The sequence below is a fragment of the Phalacrocorax carbo genome, chromosome 5, assembly GCF_963921805.1.
Source record: "Phalacrocorax carbo chromosome 5, bPhaCar2.1, whole genome shotgun sequence".
NCBI classification, from domain to species: domain Eukaryota; kingdom Metazoa; phylum Chordata; class Aves; order Suliformes; family Phalacrocoracidae; genus Phalacrocorax; species Phalacrocorax carbo.
In genome coordinates, this window is record NC_087517.1 from 51,050,464 (window position 1) to 51,073,481 (window position 23,018).

The 23,018-nt window shown below is 38.9% G+C and overlaps 1 protein-coding gene across 3 annotated transcripts; it reads left to right on the forward strand.

Moving 5' to 3' along the window:
• Positions 1-24: 24 nt before the first annotated feature.
• Positions 25-23,018, forward strand: CHKA (choline kinase alpha). 3 transcript variants are annotated; one of them, XM_064452395.1, is made up of 12 exons: positions 26-483; positions 4,325-4,436; positions 11,481-11,534; positions 15,652-15,765; positions 16,385-16,518; positions 16,781-16,885; positions 17,252-17,310; positions 18,949-19,036; positions 19,684-19,792; positions 20,273-20,379; positions 20,719-20,800; positions 21,605-23,018. In XM_064452395.1, exons 1-12 carry the CDS (start codon positions 149-151, stop codon positions 21,662-21,664), a joined length of 1,359 nt encoding a protein of 452 aa, XP_064308465.1. In that variant the 5' UTR covers positions 26-148; the 3' UTR covers positions 21,665-23,018. The 3 variants fall into 3 exon arrangements, with proteins under 3 accessions (XP_064308466.1, XP_064308465.1, XP_064308467.1); XM_064452397.1 differs by lacking the exon at positions 26-483 and adding an exon at positions 633-863; XM_064452396.1 differs by lacking the exon at positions 11,481-11,534 and having other exon boundaries at positions 25-483.

Here is a 23,018-nt window from a genome sequence, read left to right on the forward strand (position 1 = left end):
CGGGCGCGAGCGCGCGGCTCACTCGCCACCGGCACTTAGGGCGAGAGGAGGTACACGAGGTGGGAGAACGAAAGCGCACGAGCTGCAGCGCCCACTCTTGGCCCCAACGGCCGCCGCCGATCGCCCCCTCGCCCGCCCGCCTCGCGCCATGAAGACCAAGTTTTGTAACGGCGAAACCGACCCTTCCCCGCTCGGGCTCATCCTCGGCTGTAGCTCCGGCGGGGGCGGCGTCGTCCTCCCCGCCGCGGGGCAGCCACCCTCACCGCTGGCTCATGCCGACCCTGAGGGGAAAGACCTGGTGGCGGCGGGTAGGGGCGGGGGTACCGCCATCCCGCCTTCCGCACTGCCGCCGCCGCCGCCTGAGGAGGAGGAGGCGCCGATCGACCTCCGAACGCGGCGCAAAGCGTATCTGTGGTGTAAGGAGTTCCTGCCGGGGGCCTGGCGGGGGCTGCAGGAGGAGCAGCTACGCATCAACCCCATCAGGTCAGCGCTGAGGGGGGCGGGCGGCGCCGGGGGAGGGGCCGGCTGGGAGGCCGAGCCGCTTCCTGAGGCGGGAGGTGTGGGAGGGGAGGGGAGGGTCCCCCTGCCCCACTTCTTTTATTTAAAAAACATTCATTCGAAATTTGCTTTTCTGGGCGGAGGGGAGCAGGGACGCTGCCGCAATCGATGCCCCCGGGGTGGGGGGCCGGGGCGGGGCGGCAGCGCCTCGGCCCTGGGCCGGGTGAGGGGCCCGGACCTTGAGGGCGAAAGTGCGATGGAGCTGGTAGAAACGGCTGCACCGCGCACGGAACTCCCTCCTGAGGGGGAAAAAGAGTGCCTTTATTGGCGTGGCAGTGGCCATTCCGAAATTCAGGAGTTAGCAGGTAAATGCGGTGTATCGATGATTGAATCATCTTTCAGCACATATAGTAACAAGTACTTCTGACTCAGCATGTTGGCAGCAGAAATACATAAATTGTGGATGTTCTAGAAGCCATATGTAACGTGTTTGAGACACTTGCCTTCTTTCTGGAATTAAATAGTCTGGTTTTTTTCTATCAGTCCCGTATGCTAGTTAAACTGGTGTTAGTTCAGAGTTTCATTTTTACAGGCTTGTCATCTGTCGTCTCAGTGCTTGATCATTCTACCTGATCAAGCATAGTCACATACAGTTTCAAAGGATATGGTTGTCATCGTCCCCCCTCAAGTCCTGAGTTTGCTTTCCTACTGTTTCTACTTTTGTTGATACACAGATATGTGCAAATCTACCTCCAGTTAGGTAAGGGAGTGTAAACTGTTGACAAAGCTCTGATATATAAAAATATAATCAAAACCTGTTATGCTAACTTTTAAATGTATTTTAAAAGCCTTATTGAAAATGAGCAAAACTTTGAAAACCAGTGCAGATAGTATCTCTATTTTTTAAATCACTTCTTCTCACTTGATGCAATCATAATAAGTTTATGAAGGGAGAAATTTTTTATAAGACTGATACTGTTCCTAGACAGTAGACTAGTCCGGTAATACATCTGCAATCCGACTTGCTTAATTCTGTTTTCCTCCTTATGAGTGTGTACTCCTGACTCTGGTACTTACTTTCTAAAGCCTTAAGTTTTAGCACAGTTATTCCTGCATTTCTTGGAAACGTCCCCTCTGAGACACCACTTCAGAATGGCTTGATGGTATTAGGGGGAAGAGGGGATGGGCTGAAATTTAAGAATGCATAAACCCATGCTAATTGGCAGTTGCATTTATTTCGGCAAAAGTCTTTTCACCTCTCTTATCTGCGGAGAATGCAGCATCATATTGGTTTGCTGATTCTAGTTTCACAAAAGTCAAGCGCTCAGTGTGCACTCTACGATGCGTCTGTCAGTATTGCAATTTTGACTGCATTAGTGCAAATCATGTTCCTGAACAGCTGTGAGGTACTTGGTATGAAGGGGTCCAGTCCTTACGGCTTGAGGGCAAAGCAATAGATTTGCATCTAATCAGGATGCAAGTATATAAACACATCTAGCTGCCATGGCTGTGATTTGGGGGAAGCTATGGGAAGGTTTGAAAATAGGTGACCCTTTTGGAAGGGCTTACCTTTAAGTAATTTGTAGTAGTAGAGTAACTGGTAGCTTTATCTGTATGAGTGATATATGCCCTTTTGACCCTTAAACAAGGTGCTGAGTCTATTGACTTTTCAGGAGAGCAACAACCTTTTATTACACTCCCATATGGACTTCCTTGATTAGAGGTAACTTTTGAAGTCTTAAATGAACTATAGTGAAACTTCTGTTTAATGGAGTTCAGGAAGACACTCCTACTTGTTTGGAGAGGCATAAAAAAGAAGAGTTTCTGGGGTTTTGTGCACTGAATGCAGGCTGAGCACATGCTTTAGTAACATAACTGCTTGTACAGGATTTTGAGCTCTAGTCTGCTATTTTTTGTAAAGTGGGTTTCAATGTGTTTAGTTCTTCTATTTAAGTATTGGTATTTTCACCAAAGTCTACATCAGAGGCTTAGAAAAGGTGGCAAATGTTTTTTTTTAAACTGTCTAGCACAGTTTAAATGAAGCCAGAAATGTAGGTCGTACAAATAACCAGTGTTCTGATTGCATCCAAATAGTCTGGCTTTGCTCTTCATTTGATATCCTTTCCATCTGTCTGATTTTTCTACCTGTTCACCTTCATGGTTCAAAGTTGCTTCATTTCTTTTGTCTCTAAACATCCTTTTTTGGATGCCTGCCAAGCCACCTGGTTCTCTTCTGTCTTCTTTCTTGAGCATATTGTGCAGCTGCTGTTTTACCCTATCTTTGTGAGATTTATTCCTTCTCATTGACTTTACACGTGTAGGCCAGCCATTGTTCTCTGTATCATCTGCCAGTAAATACGTACAGGTCATCTACTTCTTGGTAGCCTTTTTCTCCAGAAAGTCTTCACTGCTTTCCCACTGTGTTGTAAGAGAACCCAGAAAAATATTTGATAAAATGTTAAGGAGTGTCAGGTGTGGACTAAGAACTGCATATTAGCAACTACATTTTGGATCTGCCATGGATTTCTGGAATCAAAGCTTACTGCAAGGTAATGTTAAATACTTGTTTTGGGTGTTACAAAAAACTGCATTACTTTGTGAAGGAAATTGCAACATAACAGAGGTACTACTATTTAAATTCTAGAGCTACCACAGTAAGTTATGTAGCATGCTGCAATTAAATTACTTACTACTTCAATTTGTGCTCCTTCATCCCTTTACTGCTAGCTACTGCATTTGGATTGTATCTGGTTTTGAGAGTTCTTTCTTTAATGGTGAGACAGACAAGTTTTTTCATTAGAGCTGATTTGCATTTCTGTTTTGCAAGTAAAGCAGAAGTTTCAGTACTTTTTCCTTTTATAGTAGAGGAAGTAATAATAGGGAAAATCCATTGCAGAAGGGGAATTTGAAAACTTCTTAATGAACATACTAATAATGAAGAGGATGCAGAAAGACAATGTAGTAAAGAAAATGTGGGTTGAGTAGATTTACAGTTCTTAGTGGTCTACTAGAAATCAAGAAACTTAGCTCTTTTAATCTAGTATCTAGCTTGATAAACCTGTAGAAAATAAGTGCTGTCAGCTTTTCCTGTAACAACACTGTTGTAAAACAGTAACTACATGGAAAGCCAGCATGTTTGTATCACCACTGAACAACTGAAGTGCAGGATTCCCTAGTCGGTGTTTTACCTGATGAAATTCTGAGGGTGACTTTAGTTTTGGCAAATATACAAGCAGTTTCTTTAAACTAAAGAATTGCTTTAATTGTAAATTTCAAAATTGAAAATGAGTCCCTAAGAATGATAGCATTGGTAAGACTTTAATCAGTGATACTGTAGCACAGGTATTCAGGTTAAATCTTTGTATCTGTTCTTTGTAGTTGCCATTCCAGTGGTAGCAGCTCTGAATTCAAACTTAGGGTTTTACACTCACTGCATGTTAAGCTTATTCTGGTGTCGTCCTGCTTGTTTGTGTAACCAAGTATATCTGACAGGACTCCAGCATCCCTTTCTAGAAGTCCTGAGAATAGTTAACTTAAATAGAAGCCTACATCTTACTGTAGTTGCCTGTTGCGTTTTATATCAGTTCATAGCTTGAGCTGTAATTTGGATCAGTAGATCTTGATGGCAAATTATGCATTAAGGAGCATGAATTTATTTACTGAAGTCTTATGTTATGAGTTATTGGCACCATTGGAAAGTTGTTTTTCATGTTAGAGTAGATCAGTTAATCATACCAAAAGGATGATTAGAGCACCTCTAATTTGTAGAAAACGAAACACATATGGTCATCCAAGTTTGCTAATAAACTTGCTTTTCTCTTGATAGAGGTGGCCTCAGCAACATGCTGTTTCAGTGCTCGCTACCTGATACCATTGAGACAGTTGCAGATGAACCACGGAAAGTTCTCCTGCGCTTATATGGTGCAATCCTGCAGATGGTGAGTACGTAGAGTGCTTTGGGAGTGGGAGGGTTTCTGTAGCTTAATTGTAATATCTTTGGAGATCTTTATTTGTGACACACTGGAAGTGTGTGCTGCTTTATTCTTTTTGGAATGTGTCTAGTGGTAGTAGGGTAGATTGCTAGCTTAAAGCAGTTTTCTTTATAGTTTGTTATTGTCTAGACCTTACACTCCCTTCTATACAGATCCTGACTGGCGTGTATCAGCTGAAGGCTCACTTGCTGTCTGTTTGATCAGTAATGTTTTGTTTATGGTGTTAAGTTTGGACTGTGGTGTTTCTGAAAAGTTGTTAAAGTTTGCTTCTGTACAGTATGTAGGACTTTGGCATAACTAGCAAGACTGCAAGAGATTTAACTGCTTAGTTTTAATCTTGGTAGCATTTATGAATCTTTGAGATTAAAGTTGAAGGTTTTGTCAAACTTTTACAGTGCTCAAGCATTTTATTAGATCTCATGGGTAATTTGTGTTGCTGGAAAACTTCATCTATAGTGTTAGAATAAAAAGCACAAACATCAATGCGGTACAGCCATCTCATTCCAAACATGCTTTCCTAAATGTGTGATATGCCTTGTAGCTGGCATAGAAGCTTAACCAGATGTTTGTCGAACTCTTCTAATGTTACTTTTATTTGGTTAGTAAAATGTAAATAGCATTGAAATTTGTCAAACCTTAAGAGAAGTGGTTGGCAAATCCCATTTCAAATTGTAAGATTTAAAATCAAGAATATTTTGTGAAGGTGATCTCTTCTAAAGCTTACAGGCTGTTACCATAGGACTGTAGGGCAGATCTTCTCTTAACCATCTCTGGTAGACACTTGATTATATTGTAAATAAATAATCATAAGTGTTTAACCTTATGAAAAAATGCAGCTTCATAAAATTACATTTGGATGTTGGCAGTTGTTTCTGTTTGACTTGGAGGGTCTGGTTTTATTATCCATTAATTTGATATTTTCTAGTACTCGGTCACTGGCTTTGAATAACTGATCCCATATCTGCAGGAGGTTGACTGTTCCTGAAATTTCAGCCCATTCTTCCTGCTTCTGCTGCCTTGACCAAACTTACTATTAAAAATCTCTTTGGATACTGTTACTTAACTGGCTTTAAGTGTTCTTTTATTATACTAGGTGAGGTATTGACTTTCCTGTGGTAGCAAAGTTTATGAGAAATATGTAAAAGATTCCAGTAATTTGAAATAGCATGAAATGCTTGGCTACACCACCATATGTGTGTTGGGAGAGTTAAACCGTTAAACAAGAAAAGTGTGTAGTTGAATTCAAGCTTAGTCTTTCATTTCATTTAAGAGAAACCAAAAACAAAGTGAAAAAAATTGTGATGAAGAACTTTGTTTTAGAAATGACTCCTAGGGTTGATACTAAGAATTTTTAAGAACTGTTAATGACTTTAATGTAATGCTGATTTTAATATGTAGAAGGCTTGAGCAGGAACATGGGCTGTAAAACTGCTGTAGTGATAGAGCTTCTGTTGCCTAAGAGCTGTGAAGAAATGTGGCCTTTCCCTTACATTTCAAAGGAAAAGTAAAGTAGACTCTAGAATTTGGTTGCCCTCCTCTTCCCTTAGGGTTTTTAACTTCCTTTTCCTGTGCCCCTATCTACTGAAGAAATCAAAATAAAATTCTGGGCTCTAAAATCAGAACTAATTCGGTTTGAAAATTGAAAGTGTGTTCATAACTTTCTAACCTTTCTACTCTTGGTGTTGAAGGATCTTTTGAGATGTCTAACTTCCTTTATTTCCATAGTGGCAGTGAAATGACTGCTCTTGTTGGTGCAGTTCACTAAAGGTTAAGTAAGCAGAGAAAGTCCCAAGGTAAAACTTTCAGATTGCATTGAGGTTCACAATTTTTGTCAACAAACATTTGTCTCTTCCAGCCCTCTACCTTAAATGCAAGTTACAATATAAGCAAACTGTTTTATTGGGGTATTTTGAAAACCTCACTTAGGATTCTTATGAATTTCTGGGTGGCATAAGCAGAATCTTATGACAAGCCTGTTAAGAGAGTGTAATTTGATATTTTTTCAGTAATTTTCCTTAAGTTCAAAGCCCTGTAGAAATTAAGGGAGACTGTTAAGTAAGTTGAGTTTTGAGACCTTATGTTAAAATCACAACTTAATTCTCAATGACTTAATTGTAAGTGCCACTGGGTATTAGTAGTTATCACTTGTTTGTTTGAGCCTTTGTAGCATGTTTTAACTCTTGTCCATTTTACTTTCTGTTGAAATTGGAGCACAAAACAGTGTTAATATCAGCTCTTCTTATTCCTTTACTGTAAATACTGTAGATGTCTAGCAATCTTCTGTATGTACAACAATTTGGTGCAGACAAGTGTAAGTTAAAATTTTGAATACAAGTAAAAAATAGATACCTGATACTAACTTAAGAATGAATGATACTGGCACTGTAATTCTCTGAGCCACCTTTTAAAGGAACCTTTTTTTGCAGTTTGAAAATAGCCCCAGTTTGCTTATTATGAATCTTGGAAGACACAAATGTCAGTACATGAAACTCATCCAATACAAACCATGCCAGTTGGCTAAAGCTGCCACAGAGGGAAGGCTTTGTGCCTTCCTCTGTCATAGCTGATATGTTTAAGCCAATTTTTTGTGTGCATGACTGTTTTGGGGGGAGCTGGGGGGAGATGAACTGAGCTGGCTTGGCCATTATTATGAATGGTCACACTGGCATGGGTGTTTAAAAATCAAGGACTTCTCTTGAGTATATCCTTGAGCAGAACTTTTTTTTTAAGACAAGTATTTGTGCTTGTGACAGGTTAAAGTACTAACCACATTAAAACTCAAATGTCTGAGGCACAATGCAGATATGTTCTACATTGAAAAAAGGGAAATGCCTTACTCTGCTTCACTTATTCTTGCTCCAACTTAGTTGCTAAATTTTAAGGGGAGCATTGAAAGTAAAACTTCCTCACAAGAAAACATCTGTTGGCTATATCAGTGTTAAAACAACTGAAACAAAAGGTTCTCCAGCAATATGCCATTTAATGTCTGGCCTTTAAGATTGGATTTCATATGCAGATCACTGGAGTGTATCTACATAAATTCAGAACAACCAAAACTTCCCACATCTTAGAAATGCTTATAGGATTTCAACATACAATAGCATCAACAAAAAGAAAAGCTTGAGTTAAGGTGATTTTCTTTGAAGTTCACCTATCAAAAGGTAACTTGGGGTTTGATTCCCATTCTTTTACACATGTCAAAAGAACCTTGAACTCTGAATCACTGGGGCTCTGTTACTTTGCAACAGACAAAACAAAATCTTGTATATAAATGAGGAAAACCAAACCAGTATACCTAATGTTTCTCTCTGGTCTCTGAATTTCTATGTGAGCAGACGCAAAATAAGTATAAATGGTTGCCACAGTTCTGTGGTAAATCTTTTTCCATACCTGCCTTGCTGCCTTTTATTTTTGTAACTAAATAAAATGCAGACTGCTGTGTAACTGTAATTATCAACGTCTTCTGTGGTTGTTGGTGTCCATGTCTGTTTGTAGCATGGAGTAACTACAAATCCCTGGCACTGGCAGACGGCTTGAAAGAAACCATGCACCTCTTACGGGGATATATTTGTGTTGGGTGGCGTTAAGGGTATTCTGGGGGTAATGTACCACTTTAGTTGTATATGCATGTGTTCTCTGCTGCAGGCTTGCCCATGCGATCGTGCCTAGAGCACTCTGGTTTCCAGGTGACAGACACGATTCACGGTATAGTATGAGATCTCTGAAGTTGGAGCATTCTCTACAGCTTTCATTTTCTTTAGTACTGGATTTCATTGTTTAAAAATAAGGCTTAAATAGCACCAGCTACTGTCTGTGCATCTGAATGTTTACAGCAATAACAAAATATCGAAGTACTGCCCCTTCCTTTCCTCTGCTCCCTCATAAGAGAATGGTAACTTGAAATGAAGAGGATTAGAGATGTCTTTGTGGCTTTTGTAGGGCTCGAACCGGGAATTATTCTTCTAGGACTTCAAATTATTATCAGTTCCTTCAGGTCTGGCAGGGATCAGTCAACAGCAGATTCTCAGAAGCAGAAATAGTTATTGCTGATTCCAAGACTGTTTGTGTTCCCATACCCTGAAGTTCAAATTGATGTCTTCCAATAGCTTCTAGAATTAAGGAAAGCTTCCCCACATAGGTTGCCTATAACTTCTCAGGCAGTTCCTTGTAATGCTGTAATTCATTGGGATTTGAATTCCTAGGGATTTGTCTAAATAAAAGCACTGCAGTATTTTGAAGTCCTGAAAACTACTAAAGCTGAGTAAACTCAGGAAAATGGAGTTATAATGTAAGATTTAAATTTTTGGGCAGAGCTAAGGGTTATTGGGGGGGGAAGTTACAAGTTCCTCCTCTATACAGAGTTTTCCTGACAAACATCATTTGGGATGTTTGAAGCAGAGCTCATCTTCCAGCTACAAGAGGAATAAATTGGGGGCATTAGGGAGAAAATGATTAACTCAAAATTTGTGTCAAACTACCAGATGTATAAACACTGTCTGGTTGTCTTCTGATCACAGATCAGATAATATGCGATGCCTCCCATTCTAGGACTTTCATCTTGTACTTGAAGTCCTGCCTTAAAATCAATTTACATGATCCCAAAGTAGACACTATAACAACTTCTGTTGTCTCTGTGCACATAGCTTATTAAAACTGTAGTGAGCTTTCTTAATCTGCTTTGAGAATAAACTGTCCCAAAGTAACAGAAGCACTGAACAAATCTTTAAAGAAGCCTTAAAGTGGTAAAACACATCCATTTCTAGTTAGTATTTCCATATAGAGAGTGATTAAAAACCTCCAGTGGTTATTCAATCATTCTCTTATTTGGGTAATTAAAATCTCCTCATTGCTGTGGAACTAGATAGCTCCCAGAATTGGACATAAGTTGGAGTGAGCTACTAGAGTGTATGGAAAAACTGAAGTTTTGATTGGTTTAGTCAAGAACATGTGAGCTAAATATGTAGGTCATGGTATGAGATGTTTGCCTTTGAATCGCTGTTCTCATAAGTGATTGTACAGTCAGAAAACAATCAAATCCTACCACTTTAACATCTCTTAAACTCTTAAGAGTTAAACTCTTAAACTTCTGTTACATAAAATTGCATCTTGCTTACTTTGTTCTCTTTGACCACATGTACTGCAGACGTTCTGAGCTCTAGGCTGAGTACATGGCCACTTGTGAAGACTGATCCTCTCCAAGCTCCCATTCATATTTGCAAGTTACTTAGAAATTACTTTGTATTCATTCTCCTCTGGACACTAATGCTCCATGCTGAGGGAACAGAAAAGAGGAAGGGATGCCGCAGAAGTCTCCTTTTCTGATGACTCTGCAGTACACATCCCTAACTGTCTCTTTCTAATGGCACAGTAGATGCCATTAAGCTATCTCCGACACTAATTTGAGGTGGACTCTTAGAACTGGCTAGCTCTTTATACACTATGACTTCTGGAAAGTGGATGCCAGTTCAGGTTCTAGGTAAAAGCCTAATCTGCTTACCTTCTGATGAACTGAACCATTCTGAGAGCACCATTAATCAGGAAAGACTCCTGGATGGTGAGTAACTTTCTGACTGTTCAAGAAAAATCTGTAAGATGCAAGAGTGGTATTGATATAGGACATGCTTGTTCAGAGAAGCCCTCTGTAAATGACCTTAATACTATTGAGTAGTTACACATTTAGCTTTAGTGAATATGTTTTGCCTTTATTAATTTCCTTGAAAGGAATATAAACTAATAGTAGTTTTAATACTGTCTTGGTTTAAACATATCCTAGTTGAATGGGAAGTACTTGCTGAAAGACTATCGATTCATGTTAACTATACTTCTTCTATAGCTTCTGAAATACTGTAACTGCATAGCTTGTGTAAATCATTAGCTTGTTGTATTGTACTTAAGGCAGCTGGTGTTGCTTAACTGTACTCCATTAAGTTCATATTTCCACCCTTGTTTTGGACATGCTAGAGCTTTGCAACAGAAAGGTATGCACATGGTTCTATGAATCAAATGTTTTTGTTCAGAATGTGAAGGTGCAGGCTACCTTTATGGGCCTCTAAAGCTAGTCTGGTTTAAACAGTCAACGGTGGAATTGCAATATAAATAGCAGCCACAAACTGTCGCTAATTCTAAGCAAATATTTGCTTTCTCTTTTCCTTACCTTCAAGCCTTTTAAAGGACAAGGGTTTTATTACATCTTGAATTTTAAATGCGCAGCTCTATTAAAAGCATGTGCCATTGAGGGTTCAGTTGCTGATGATATGGTTTGATACTCTGAAACTACTTTTAATGACTGTTAACAATCCTAGCACAATACATTATGCATGGAATTTGTTAAAGTTCTGCTAGTATACTGCAGTTCTCACTGAGGCATCCTTAGCTTAACATGGGCAGTTCATTTGAAGAAAAATCTTGGATTTGCATGGCTAGTGTTATATTGTACATACAGCCTAGACAGCGTACTGTAAATAAGGAAATTCTAGTCACAAGAAATTTGGAAAATGAGGTAATAGAAAAAAAGCAAGTGCTTTGCGAGCTACATAACATGCCGCCTCTAAAAGTCCTTCTAAGACTTTTATGTAATTTTATGTAATATGTCTCTTAAGTGTTTTACCTGCAAGAAGAATTTTATTCCAGATGTCATGCTGAGGGACTTAATTTTCTCTTAATTAAAAACATTCCTCTAAGCTTATGACACATTGAAATCTTCTTTTGAAATACTGGGAAACAATAAAAACATACCTGAAAATCATCCCTCAGGCTACTTACAGGAGTGGCTTGGTCTCAGTGGCACATCCTTTTGAAAGATTTTGGAATTGTTGAAATAGTGTGGTGGGCAGAAGTCAGATGGATACTAGTACTGTAGCTGGCACAGATCAAGACTCTGAAACATCTAGTTAATCGTAGCTGGCACTTCTACTCCCTTTGTTCTGGTGGTTACAGGTTAACTGTGTTAAATTTCATCTTCTCATTGTGTTTGCTTTTTCTCATTCATAGAGGTCCTGTAATAAAGGAGAGTCTGTACAGTCTCAGAAGGAAAATGACTTGCAAGTGAGTAATTAAATTTGCTCATTTCACAGAATTTTATAGCTGATAGAGAAGTGTGATCTTGCTTGTTCTAAACCACTATTTACTCCACCTGGTGTCTGGGCTGTGTTTCTAGAAACATAAACTGTAACGAAGAAAATAAATTTATTTGCTCATAGAAGTAACATTATAATGTGAGTATCTGTACATAGTTTGGAAAGATTTAAACATTCCGCATTAACAAGAAACACCCTGCCAATTCTACCCTAAATGGTTTCTTACCATTTCTCACATTGGTATCGGTACCGCTGTTTCTAATACAAGGCTATTCCTTCTTTACTAGAGGAAGATCAGTACTCTGCTTTATCTAATCCCTATTTTATAATGCGTTGATGAACTCTTCTGAGGAAAGTATATGGAGCTGGAGAGAACCTTCCTCTTGAACATGAAGTGTTTCTGATTAGCACTGTGCTTGGATCATCTGTGTTCTGCAAGCTTTAAAGTTTGTGCATTTGGAACCATTTCTGCTCATGCAGCATAATGTTTAACTGAGTAATTTTTCATAAAGTCATCTGAACAGGATTTGGTAATTTAGATTTCTACCCTGGCAATATATTTTTCAGTAAGGGATAACATTGCAGCATGTTAGCCAGATGCTTTGCTTGTTATGTACTATTGTTTTTCAGCTCTGTAATGTTTTTGGCAATGATTAGGGAGAACATTTTATTTGTTTGATAAGTGCTGCTTTTCTCCCCTTGTACTTTCTGCTCTCTGGGAATGCCATCTGAAACAGTTCAAGCGTTTATTTCTAGTGAGTTGAAACTGGTTTCAAAATTTTTGTTGTTGAATGATGGCATTTGAAGTTTTGTTGAACTTTCAATTTACTGGAACAGCTTCAATTGGTTGAACCAAGACTGAGCTGAAAAACTTATTGGTTTGATGCCTCAGTTTTTTTAGAGATGACAAATGGAGGTACTTTGATTTCTCCCCTGCCCCAATCCAGTAAAAAAAAAGTTCGTAAAGTTATAAAAGAAAACAAAACCCAAACAAGCCCCACCCTGCTCCCAGCAGCTCATAGAAGTTTTGCAGTACAGGAAACAAGGCTTTGAACTTCAGAATTGTCATCATTTGTTGCCTGTAAGTAGTGATTCTATGCTGGTAGGTTGTTACTTTCTGCTATTAATCTCATAGTGCTGGAATTTCACTGTTGGAGCAGTATACTCAAGAATTCCTGTCAAGATGGATTTCATTTTCTTGAGTCAACATAAAAATTGTGGGTAGGTTTAATCAGAGGAGTTAATGTCATCCTTTGGAGAGAAGAAAAGCCTTTGGATGATCTCAATGTTCTGGATCCACTAGCAAAAGCATTGTAGCTGTTCTGAGCTGCCTGGTGATTGACAGCTGAGATGGGATAGTCTTTTGTCAGCTCATAAGGTCATTTAACAGGGATTATCTATGTTTTACCTTGGTTTTTCTGTAGTTAGGGGTAATTTTCCTCTAAATAGTAATATTTCATATATTTTTGTAGTGAGCTTTTTGTTGAAGCAAAAAAACCCAGAAGCTTCAGTTCCAACTAAAATATAGGAAGGCTTTTGATCTCTCCTTGTGTGAATGGGAGTTGTGTACTGGGAAAGTCTTGAAAGAACGTTTATAATTCTTAGGTTTGAGATGCAGTGTTCAGATCTAAGTATTCATTTAAAAGTGAGTAGTCAAATCTTTTCCAGAAGCTTGTTTTAAATACAAGTGCTCATGGTGACATCTGTTTGAAACTGATGAAAATTGAGAGCTTCAGGGCTTAAAACAGCAGGTTGTTGTCTTGGCAGCATAAGTATATTGCAAAGTATTTGAAGACATTGGGGTACATAATTTAATTAATTACAATGCTTGGTCCTTTAAAAAAGTCATCAAGTAAACATTTAACTGAAGAGTTTAGATACCTAGATTTGTTCAGTGCCCATATGAAGTATGCTATAGGATTTTCTAATGTTCTTTAGGAGTTTATTTCCACACCTACACTTGACAGTGGTGTGTGGAGTGGAGACTTGATAAAAGGTCCATCAGGTATTATGAAGAAGAAGCCTTTGTGCCTGACATACATAGATGGTGGTATTCTAGAGCTCTCATTGGACTTGTTCTCAGGTGACCATTCTGTTACAGTAGAGGAAGTTCCTTTGGTGCTCTAAACTTTTTTGTGTTTTAAGAGTCAGGAACCAGAGCACTCAAACTTGAATATTCTTATACTGCAGCTTTTAGGTAATATTTGCCTGTACTTTTTAATCTTGAAGCAGATCTTTCATGGAGATGCAGCCATCCTTGTTAACATTGCTGACACAGAAGTTTACAAACTTGCAATTGTGTAGTCGTGGATTATTTGAAGGTTCTAAATTTTTAAGCATGTCTTAAGGGACTAGAGCTATGCAGATGTGGCAGAAGTAACCCAGAAGTGCACTGTTGAGTAGTTGGAAATGTCATTGTTTCTGGTTGTCACTTCTGATGCAGTAAGGCACATCTTAATGAAGAACATTGCTTTGGCACTTGCTGTTGTCCAAGTATCATGAGTATTTTTTTGGTAAGATGTGAAAACAAGAAGCTGACATCTTGATAGGAGCAACCAAAAGGATTGCTGTAACTGGACTTTTAAAACACCCTGGTGTTGTACCAGGCTCAGACAAATTCAACGTGGGCTAATAATGAAGTAGACATGCAGTAACCTGTATCTAGTTTGCTTTTTGGTGCTTGGCATTAGGCTTCAGAATTGAACTGAAAAGTTTGTATCTGTGGTGGTGAGGGCATGTGAGATGGTTAAAAGTACATAGTTTTGGTGCACTAGTTCTGCATTGATGAGATGGAAAAAACAGTGGAGGACATGGATGCAATACATTCGTATACAAATCATCTTAAACTCTCAACTGATATTCTTGATGACTCTTACTTTTTAATGAGGTTAATGCTTCAGAACATAGTTACATGAGTTTTTCCTTCACTTCAATATGAAATGCTAGAATTTCTTGAGAAGATGCCAGAATAATAGTGTGGGCCAGTAATAAAAATTATTCATCAACGGAACTGCCTGGAGCGTACTCAAGAGTGGAATAGAAAGAGTTATTTGCTGTCTGAGACTTTAGTGATGATAGTAATGCAAAAGGCTCTGTGGTCTGAAATAGCTGAGAGTTTTCCTAATTTTGTGCTCTTAGTTCTTATGGTTTTAAGTGTAATGGGTCACGCTTTGAGGCGAGTTGCTCAAAAGTAGGCAGAGGCTTAGCAGACCTCTAGGATTTGAATACAGTTGGATTCTGGTTAACATAATTGCTACAAGTAGTGATTTATACTGTGGCTTGTGCATTTACTTTCAGCTAATCTTACCCATCAAGATAGCTATGCTTCAGTGATTTTAACTGTCTTTTTGAGGCATATTTCTATTAATGTTCATACTTTTGTATTAAAAAGCTGTCTGCTTTTGGTTGTTATGGACTGAGTTTATTGATGTAAGGAAAACACTGAAGAGAAGTTATTGAAACTCGAGGTATATTTGGAGGTAGAAAAGGAAGAATGTTTATTAACACACACATGCTTGTTAGCAGGAGTTTAAATTATTCTCTTTAAAAAAAAAAAGAGGGAATACCTAAAATGTGCTTAATAGAAACAAATCCTAAGTCATTATTCTAAATGAAAAACTGGTTACTTCAATTGTTCGCTCCATTCATTTGCACAGTTAAAATGTCCTTTTGTGAGGCACTGTTCCAAAGTGTGTTAAAGTAGCCAAGGATAATATTTATAGTTCCTGTCCTGTGCTTCAGTAGGATAAACTCCTTCAGGAAATGAGTTTGCAGAGTTCCCACAGGTTAGGGAGGAGAGGGTGTTTTGGTTTTTGCATAGTTTTCCTTTGACCTGGCCACCAACAGTACCTGTTAGCAATAGAGACTCTTCTCCCCAGCTTTAAACTTGAAAACAAAATATTTGTATTGCTCATAATGCTAACCATGAGTTATTATTAATCAGGAAGCTTTGGTTAGTAAAATGTTGAGTCTTCTTTTTAAAGCTAACCCTAAATTTCTCACTTTGTAGCAGTTGAGCTATTGTGCATGCCTAAGTTCATATCTGTGCAAGCACCAACTAACACTTTAATTTTTTTTTTTTGTAGGGGGCAGAAGCCATGGTTCTGGAAAGTGTTATGTTTGCCATTCTTGCAGAGAGAGCTCTTGGCCCAAAGCTGTATGGAATCTTTCCACAAGGGCGGCTGGAGGAGTTCATTCCCGTAAGTCCTGTTCATGATTACTCAGTGGGCTGCTTCTAGCTGTTTTAATTGATCATGACAAGAAGATCTCTGGACTGCCCAGAAAAGCAGGGATGTGGGAATGGAATACTTGGCAGCCTGTCGTAATTGCTAGCTGTAATTTGATACAGTCATAGTGGGTGTTGGAGAGCCCAAATATAGCTCTTGCCAGGGAGAGATAGCTTAAAAACTCCTCAGCTCTAGCAGAGACTAATAAGTGAAGATAAAAAGCCTGTTAGATACCAAACATAGCATTGGAAGCTATGGAGTGACACTTCCCTTTAACAGCAGCAAGAGCAGATGCTTTTGATGTTGCCAAATATTTATACCCAATCTGCTTTGAAGATATTCTTAGAGTGAGAAGTGATATTCCCCAGGTCTTGGTCTAGAAGAGAATTGACTTAAGTCACAAGTAAGCTAGGCTGGCTAACTTGGCTTTTCCAAAGACAGCAATTTTGTAAGTTCATTTGGGATGAAAAAATTGTATTGCTTGAATACTATGCTAGTATCTTATACTATACTAATGGTAGTGATTGTAATTAATCACACTTTTGTAATTAATCAATTAACTATATTTTAAGAATACTATGTTTTATTACAGAGCAGGAAACTAAGTACTGAAGAGCTGAGCTTACCTGACATATCTGCTGAAATAGCTGAGAAGATGGCTAGATTTCATGGCATGAAAATGCCATTTAATAAAGAACCTAAGTGGCTTTTTGGGACAATGGAAAAGTAAGTTATGCAATACTTTGAAGTATGAAAAAAAGGTGACCTGGTGAAATTTTGATAAGCAGATCATTTTTCCTCAGTGCCTGAGAGCACAAGCTCTCACTGTGCCCAGAAGCTGTTTCATAGTTACTTGAGGAACTTGAATTACCTTGAAGAATGGTAACATTTGCTTTTAAAACTTTTTATTTTAGTTTAAATGGTATCTCAGTGTGGGAAGACTAACATGTTGTCACAAATGCTGTACTATTGTCTCTGTTTTTAACAGATATCTAAACCAAGTGCTGAGGATTAAATTTACCAGAGAATCTAGAACTAGAAAACTGAACAAACTCCTCAGTTACAATCTCCCCCAGGAAATGAAAAATCTAAGGTAGGTTTATTTTGTCTACCATCGTCTTCCAATTTGCACAGTCTTAGTATGAATTTGTATACTCGTTCAAACACATTATACAGTATAATACCCTGAATTCATTTACAAGTTGGGGATTGGTTTTGGTTCTGTAACTAACCGGAGTCTCATACGACTACAAATTGATATGATCAATTGCTGATCTGGCTTGCTGATCAGTGAAGTTGAACTTTGTTGTCCTGACCTTGGGCTCCTATTTGAGAAAATAGTGTCTTGCTAGAAATGAATAGCACTTCAAATTCTTACAACAAAATCTATCCTTTACTTGGAAGTGGAACTGAACGTAGTGATTTGTTACTTACAAGATCCTCTATTGCTGTTTTCTAGAGCTATGCTTGAAGCTACTTCATCCCCAGTTGTATTTTGCCACAACGACTGTCAAGAAGGTAAGCTGGTAATATTTCACGACCTTGTTCAATGATGTAGTATTAAGCCTTTTCTGGTCATTGTTTTCTTTCTGGGAGGTAGTCATGCTATCGAGGTACTGCCCTGGTGGCTAACCTAGAAGGGCAGCCTGTGCAGTCCCTCTGTAACAGTTGGAAAGCAAAGTGCATTGGCTTCAGCAACCTTTTGGCTAATTAAGAGAAGTCTCATATCGTAACTGGATTAAGCCAAGCATGTACCATGCTCTGTTTATACAGCTCAGTTGATGACTGGAGCCTTGGGTGTTTTCTGTTAAGACTGTACCTGTCTTAGCTGTCTGCAATATGCATGAACAGGGTAGGATATACTTCAGTCCTTCTAAAAGAAAGATACTGAAAAAGTACAATGAATGATGAAAATGGAGACCAGAGGAGTTAGACTTGGCAGCTCTCAGCTTGTATTGGAGAGAAACATTAGGTAAACCTTATCCACCTTTTTTTAGTGCGTGCTCTCTCGGAGTCATGGAGGGATTAATAATTTTTCTGAGCCAGTTTTCTAAAGAGGTGAAAAGGAGGCAGGGCTGAAGGTGTTGGGTGTGCTGTGTTTGTGCTCCCTGACACCTGTACAGTGGGTAAGCTGGGCTGAGCTGGAAGGATGCTATCCTAGGAGCATATGCAGGGCTGTTTTGTTCTCAGGAGCCCCAGCCTTGTTAGCTAAGGCTGAGGAATTGGCCTGGAAGAGAATTGCCCTGGAGGGTAGGCACATAAGCATAGACAGCACAAAGGCAAAAAGTCACAGATCTGAGGTCTGAAGAGCTAGCTTGATAGTGGTGCAGTTGGAAGTCTAAGTGCTGGTGTGGCAACATGCAGTACTGGAGGAGTCAGAGCATGATAGGGCAGGCAAGCTTCGTAATCTAAATTTCCAAGGTGGGGGTGTAGTTGGGAAGCAAAATACTGTGCTTGGTCTATTGGTGCAAGGGTGCAGCATAGAGAGCAGATATACCTGTGGCAAGGGGACAAACTATTGCAGGAATTGCAATCACTCTAGATTTATTTACTAGTTGGCACTTGATAGAGGCAGATGTGATGTCTTTCAGATTAATTATAGTGACAAAATGAATTGACAGACAGATAAAGCAATCTCCCTGTTATAAAAGGAAAAGGCTGAGCTTTTTCTAAAGGTACTGGTTATGCCACATATTAGAATAGTGAAGTGATCAGTCTGACTTTCAGGCTGCTGAAAAGCAATTCCTGTCCCAAGTGTTGTGTGATCAATGATAGTGCTATATAGGTATGGGAGATGCTGTATAATTTAGATCTCAAGCTGCGGAAAGAAACAATTCAGCAAGGGCTGTTGAGGCTGGCAGTGTCACCTGAGTTAGCTGCAAGCTGAACACTGGAGAAGCAGGACCCTTGTGAGAACAAATCTGCCTCTGCCTGTACAGAAGAAAACTTTGTATTCAGCTTTACAAGGTTTATAGTATTTATCTCAACTTTCAATGAGCTGGTATGCAACTAGTGAACTTGGCTTTTCCTATCGTTCTGTGCAGATGTAGGGGATATCTGGGATTATCTGAACAATGTTTCTGAAGAGGGTGTATTGTTTTTCTGTAATTTTCCTAGGACTTTACTGAATATGCTGTATTATCTTAAAATTTTTAGGTAATGTCTTGCTTCTGGAAGGCAGAGAGAATTCAAAAAACCAAAAGCTGATGCTCATTGACTTCGAATACAGCAGCTATAATTACCGGTAAATTGCTTTATTTCATATTCAGCAGGAAGGTGTATTACTTTGTACATGCTCTTTATAGTGAGCAAGTGCTGCACTACTGATTTTCTGTCTGTTCTAGTGAATTGTGTTCTGCTTTTATTGGTGGACAGCAAATACAACTAGTCAAAGCAGCTCTGGTCCTGACAGTGAGTGTAGGCATACAGCAGAGTCAAAGTTGTTGGAGCTCCTTGGTTGTCCAGACTAGAGGGCTTGTTTATGCACAAAAGGCTTCTTGCTTGCATGTCAAAATTTCCTTCTGGTAGGGAGATGAGGAGAAGGGTAGATCCTGTGTACCTAGGTGTGCAGGGCAGGTTTGCTTTTGTGGTTTTTTTTTTTCTTCAGTCCTTTCAAATAGCTTTCTCAAGTATTTTAACTGGCTCCATTGGCATAAAACTTGGTAGCAAAGTCTAGTATTTTTTTGTAGCTGGTAGCTTTCATTCTTAACTGCCCATCTTTACTAATTGATTTTAATAACTTGCAAAAAGTTGTATTTTAGTCATCCTCTATCTCCTTCAGCTAAACTACTGTAAGTTCCAAGCAGCCTTGTGCTTTTAAACTTGATTTTAGATTTGCTTAAGATAGCTAGTATGCAAATATTGAGGCACTCTGTCTTTATATCTCTTCAGAGGATTTGACATTGGAAATCACTTCTGTGAATGGATGTATGATTACACATATGAGAAGTACCCATTCTTCAAAGCTAGTGTTCTTAAATATCCTTCAAAGAAGCAACAGGTAGGCACATAAGACATCATTAATAAAATGCCAGTGTCCACAGTCTTCAAACCTCAACTCTTTTTCCAATTCTGTTTTGGGCATACTCTGTCTTAAGATCTTTCCTCCGTGACTCCCTTAAATATAACACTTTCTGTAATCCTGACTACCTTTGCTTTAAAAATAACAAACTTCATAATAGTTATTCAGGATAGAATATTTACTATGTGCCATGTAGGTATCTGCCATAAAAAGTCCAGTAGTTGTGAACTGCGGCTGTGAAATTAGTTGGCAGTAGCAAAATGTTGTCTCTTGGCCTTATGTTATGGCTTTTCTTAAACAAGTCTTCCAAGCACTTAGTAGAACCACAATTAATCTTGAAGCTAATCCAGCACTGGCAATGTTAAGAAAAATAAATGACAACTTATTCAAAGGCCTGTCTAGTTCCTAAACAAGCAAATATGTCTGAGACAGTCGTAACTCTGTTAACTTGCCTTCCAGCTTCATTTTATCTCCAGTTACCTGTCTGCATTCCATGATGGCTTTGAAAATCTGAGCAATGAAGAGAAGTCCAAACTAGAAGAAGTGGTGTTAATAGAAGTTAACAGGTAACTTGTCTTTCACAGCTGTATCTTGAAACTTCCACTGTGGTGCCTATACTTGTACACCTTACTGGGTGGAGAAACTTCAGCCAAGAGAGATTGTAAGATATTTGTATGTGGTAAAGAAAAATCTGTCCATTGTAATCTTTAGATGTGTGGGATACACTGAGTGGAATAAACAAAATACTTCTCCGTGGGAAAGCTAACGGAATTATTTTCATGACGTCTTACTTGAAGAAAAGATGTGGACATCCCCAAACTAGGGAATACTATTCTAACAGGATATTCAAATTAGGTGTTGTGACTTAGCTGGATATTTCAATAAACACAGCCTTGTAATTTCAGGTTTGCCCTTGCATCGCACTTCTTCTGGGGCCTGTGGTCTATTATACAGGCCAAGATCTCATCCATTGAGTTTGGTTACCTGGTAAGTTAATTAATCGTAGTTTCATGTAACTAAAAATGTATACTCCAAGTAATCTGTGGTGCATAATCAGAAAGTAAATGAAATGGCCTCTCACAGAGACTAATATCTTTTAAGTGGAGTAAAACTTTAAAATCAATGTGTTACTAGTTTGTGCTCTTTCCTTATGAATGTAAAGAACGTATAAGGTCATAAAAACTTAGAAATTTTTTCCCATTGTTAGGCAGGGACACTATAGCCTTAGGTGTCAGGCCTTGGAGTGGGATGAGGCCTCACCATGCAGTGAAGTACTCTTCTGCAGTGAGATCCTGTGCCTCTTGTCATGGAAGCTAGTATGCAATAAGCATGAATTTGGAAATTTAGTCAAAGTGCACATGTAACTACATGTTGATATTCAGTGTGCAACAATACCAATGCCAGGTAGCTTGTACCTGAGAAGCAGGTCAGTCTAACTCTTTGTACATGTTTAGTGTGCTGTGATGTAACTTTCAGGTACACTGACTATCCTGTAAGAAGTGTGGCAGAAACCATCCTTTTTAGTGAGATCCTGACCTGTTTAGTTCCTGTTTTTCTCTGACATGCTGGCAGCAGCTAATAGTGTAAGAGTTGAAATAAGATTGGAGGAAACATTAAGAGGCCAGAATACATCTGGAGAGATTATCCTTCCCAAATAGAGCTAATTAATGCATTGGGATGATGGATTAGGAAGGTAATACAGTTAATACCTTCATTATGCTTCCCCATCCCAAATAAGAAAGCTCAGCTGTATTTACTATGTTAAGTACTGAATGTCCCTTATTTCTCCAGGAATATGCATTATCCAGATTTGACGCCTACTTTGATCAGAAGAGGAAGCTGAAGGTGTGAATGTGGAGGAGTGGCCTGAGGGTTACTGTATGAAGAGGGCAGCTGGACAGAACTTACACTGTGCTTAGGCTACTGTATCTCTAATGAAGGTGTCACTGAATTCCAGTTCCTTGGAATGCAGGTGTACAGTACTGAAGACTGTATAGAACTGACTTGTTTACAGTTTCGTAAATACTTGGAATGAGATTGGGAGGCAAAAGTAAAATACAACAGTGCAATATCTTTAAATCTCTTTGATCTAGGAGGTATTTTATATTATGGGAGAAGCTTACAATTACGTGTCAATACCACGTTCATCAGAGCAAACAGTGTTACTGTGAGTGCATTTTCTGGGGGGGTGTTGGCATTACAGTTTATGTTGTAAGCGAAACAGTTGTAAAAAATGATTCATTGTAGATGCTGCCTCTTAATGAGAAGGAAAAGTGAAGGAGACAACTGTTAAACTGTGAAGTAGTCTTAAAATCATACTGTGAGATTAGGTTCAACATGCCCCATGAACACTATCTTCAAAGCTGCTGATCTGTTACACCACTTTAACCAGAAAGCAACTAAACACACTGAAGCGCAGTAGGCTTTAAGGTGTTGGCTACATACACATGAATGTTTCTCTTTTAAGCTGGTGTGCCTGTGAAGTGAAGTATGAATGAACTTTTAACTGGACATTCTGAAGGAGTTTGTCTTGAACTGTTCATACCATGTCCTTCAAGAACATGCTTTAGCCCAGCCTGGTTGTCTCTTAAAATGCTGTGTCCTGCACAGGGGTTTCTGTGAGCTGGCAGCACTTGGGAAGAGTGCCTTGAATTGCTCTAGCAACTCCCCAGGTAACTGGCTTGGCATTGACAATACTCGTAACTGGAGCCCATCTCTCTTCTTGTGTTGCCACAGTATATGGCTGTGAAATAGTAGAGCCAAAGACTGCGGAGAACACTTCAGCAGATTGCTGTTCTGTCCATCCAATGCTTACATGGATTAGGAGGTGCTTTTCTTGCACCTTCAACTTTCATGTCCCAGCAATCCAGTGAAATGGAGCGTTTTGTGGGGAACAATAATGTGTATATTGAAACTTGAGTATAATCTGTGTACATGTCATCTAAATAAATCTTTAGATTTTTGGGAGCTTGTTTATTTTGAATGTTGTTTGTGCTTTCTAACACACTGTATTATAAATAATAAACTTCTAAGTCTATGCTTTTTCACTTGTATAGCAAATATTGTTTCAAGCAGCTGAAAAAATGCAGCATTTCATGTACTGTATAGCATAACTTGTAAAAGCTATCATTCTCTACTAGAGAATCATTTTTCCATGCATTCAATTATTAATACTTCATAATAAATATAAAGCACTTAAACATCA

Coding starts and splice junctions, on each gene's coding strand:
- CHKA (XM_064452395.1), top strand. CDS start 149: ATGAAGACCAAGTTTTGTAACGGCGAAACCGACCCTTCCCCGCTCGGG. Junction 11,535..15,651: donor AGAAGGAAAATGACTTGCAA/GTGAGTAATTAA, acceptor TTTTTTTTGTAG/GGGGCAGAAGCCATGGTTCT. Junction 15,766..16,384: donor GGCTGGAGGAGTTCATTCCC/GTAAGTCCTGTT, acceptor GTTTTATTACAG/AGCAGGAAACTAAGTACTGA.